The following is a 2,519-nucleotide window of genomic DNA, read 5'->3' as shown; positions in this document are numbered from 1 at the left end:
TGTCGCAAGGTGTCAAAATTTTGCAATAAATGCGACATTTGCTACATGTTTGCAACATTCTCACGAATCGCACTACTAAAATTGAATGGGCTGCAAAACTCTGTACCCAAGATTGTTCTAAGAAATCTAATTACAATTTTCTAAAGTTGATTGAATTTATTTTTACACATTGCACAAAGTTTGAAACGATCGTTAAAGAATAAACTATATTTTTATAAAAAAAAAAATCTCTAAAATTAAATGTGAATGAAATGAATTGTTAAAACTTGTCAATTTGTGATGCGCTTAGAATTTCGACATGGGCAGTTGGATATTTTCGTTAGTGTTCGCTTAAATGAGCATTCATTTCTTAAGTTGAAGCCAAGCATTTTACATTTTTTTTTTTTGTTTTTGCATACACATAAATTATGCACAGCAATTTACTTTTTAAATGCGACATAAAATTCACTTAAAAATCGCACGCAATTACAATTACAAACTTTTGCACTTATGTACCTACATATCTATTTTATTTATTATTTATTTAATTAATTTTTTTATAAAATATTTTATAAAACGCTCTAAATCATAGGTAAAATGAGCTATTGGGAACAGTACGTAGTTACCGGGGTTGAGACTATTTCTGTATTCAAGCATCCGGATAACCGTTCAGATATTCGTGATTATGGATAAAAACCGGTTATCCGGTTAACGGTTAATACCGCTAATTTTGCCATCCACAGATATTTGGTTAATATCTTTTCATTTTGTTTGGATATTTTAATCAGATATTCGATTATCCGGATATTCAAAAAATGCGGATAGAAGTTCCAGCCCTAGTAATTACCTATGTATGTACATATTTATGTAGGTATATTTTTCGCGCGTAATGTCTCATAGAGAAATCAAGCTTCGAAAATAACAAACTACTACTTTTCTTAATCAACTCTACTTTTAACTAAATATTTACTTTGCGTCATTGTGACGGCAATTTTACAGTTTTTTCCAACCATTTCTACGCGCCATCGAAATTGTTATATAAATGTACATATTTTTAATTTCTTTGCTTCATCAGATGTGTATATTTGTCTACATATGTATGTATTTAAGTGTATATATGTTTGCTATCGGTGTATTCGGTTCATGTTTTAGTTTTCGGTTAAAGTTTTTAACGTTTTTTTTTACAGCGCATTTCAAAATTCACCCGCAAAATGCCAAATTTTATGATCTTATGTAAGAGCCTAGTCGACAAACAATTGCCGAACGCAATCGCTCATATTTTGATATCCTACTAAACTGCTGATGATATACATATGTATGTATGCATTTGCCGTTCATACTATTTAATAGGTGGGCTGTTGATATTCCATGCCTTGCTGATCCATACCTATCCGAAAAGAGAAAAAATCGTTATACCGTTGTGTTTTATTTAAAGAAAATCATTGATCCATACCTAGTTGTTGTTGTTGGCCACTAAACGGTGACGTACTATACTGATCGTTGTCATTATCCATGGAGTAGCTGGTGTATGCCTGCTGATGCACCACGTTCGCTGGATCTGTTTCAAAGGCTGATGTGAACTCATCACCGGCACCGATGAGGAAACGTTTGTAGGCGAGGAAGGCGCAAAGAGCCTGTGGGCATGTTGAAATATGGAAATAAAGAGAATAAAAGAAATGCTGCGTGCAACTAAATATTTGAACAGTGGTGCCTGGAAAAATTGCTGCAGCACTTTAGGTTTATGATCTTCCCCAAAAGTAAAGATAGATATCTGAGTCTTAGCCTCACAAAAGCAATAAACCTTCACTTCATCGAAGTGCAGAGCGTTTACACAGAATCTGCAGGCAATGGTGAAGTGATCCTACTTGGTATTCCCGTAAGAAGTTATTGTATGCTCATCTTTGAATGTTTTAGCAACAAAATGTTGACTACAACGAGCCAGAGTAAGAGTACGTACTCATCGGAGTCAGCTTCGGCCAGCGCGGCCAGCATGATGGCCACCTCAATAGCAGGCGCTGCTGCTACGGCAAGCGCTGGAGTGCCCGCAGCCTCCTGNGGTGATCCTACTTGGTATTCCCGTAAGAAGTTATTGTATGCTCATCTTTGAATGTTTAGCAACAAAATGTTGACTAAAACGAGCCAGAGTAAGAGTACGTACTCATCGGAGTCAGCTTCGGCCAGCGCGGCCAGCATGATGGCCACCTCAATAGCAGGCGCTGCTGCTACGGCAAGCGCTGGAGTGCCCGCAGCCTCCTGCTCATATGCTTTAGCCAGCGTGGTAGAAGGTACCATTGATGCTGCAGGTGTCCCCTCGACGCAATTGCAATCCACCACCAATCAATGTTCCTGGCAGTATAATGGTACCACATCGGTACTCTGCAACCTGCGCACTATCGAATTACATGTAGCGCTCGATTTGAAAGGTGCTGACGTTGGAACTGTATCCGGACTCTTTGAATAGCTTAAAGCAGCTGGCCGAGCTGCCTATAGCAGAAACCAAATGAGTAAAATTCTCNAAATGTTCCTGGCAGTATAATGGT

General features: G+C 37.9%; 1 protein-coding gene across 1 annotated transcript; it reads right to left on the bottom strand.

The window, feature by feature from the left end:
* Positions 1 to 207: 207 nt before the first annotated feature.
* On the bottom strand, positions 208 to 1,971 carry LOC108381191 (uncharacterized). The gene is made up of 3 exons (XM_017637605.1): positions 1,937 to 1,971; positions 1,433 to 1,710; positions 208 to 1,366 (listed from the first exon to the last, which is right to left on the bottom strand). Exons 1-3 carry the CDS (start codon positions 1,969 to 1,971, stop codon positions 1,323 to 1,325), a joined length of 357 nt encoding a protein of 118 aa, XP_017493094.1. The 3' UTR covers positions 208 to 1,322.
* Positions 1,972 to 2,519: the final 548 nt, after the last annotated feature.

This window comes from Rhagoletis zephyria, unplaced genomic scaffold (assembly GCF_001687245.7).
Source record: "Rhagoletis zephyria isolate East Lansing unplaced genomic scaffold, Rhagoletis_zephyria_1.1 Rzeph_scaffold_21716, whole genome shotgun sequence".
NCBI classification, from domain to species: domain Eukaryota; kingdom Metazoa; phylum Arthropoda; class Insecta; order Diptera; family Tephritidae; genus Rhagoletis; species Rhagoletis zephyria.
The sequence above is the reverse complement of the archived record's forward strand: the minus strand, read 5'-3'. Positions and strand labels throughout refer to the sequence as shown.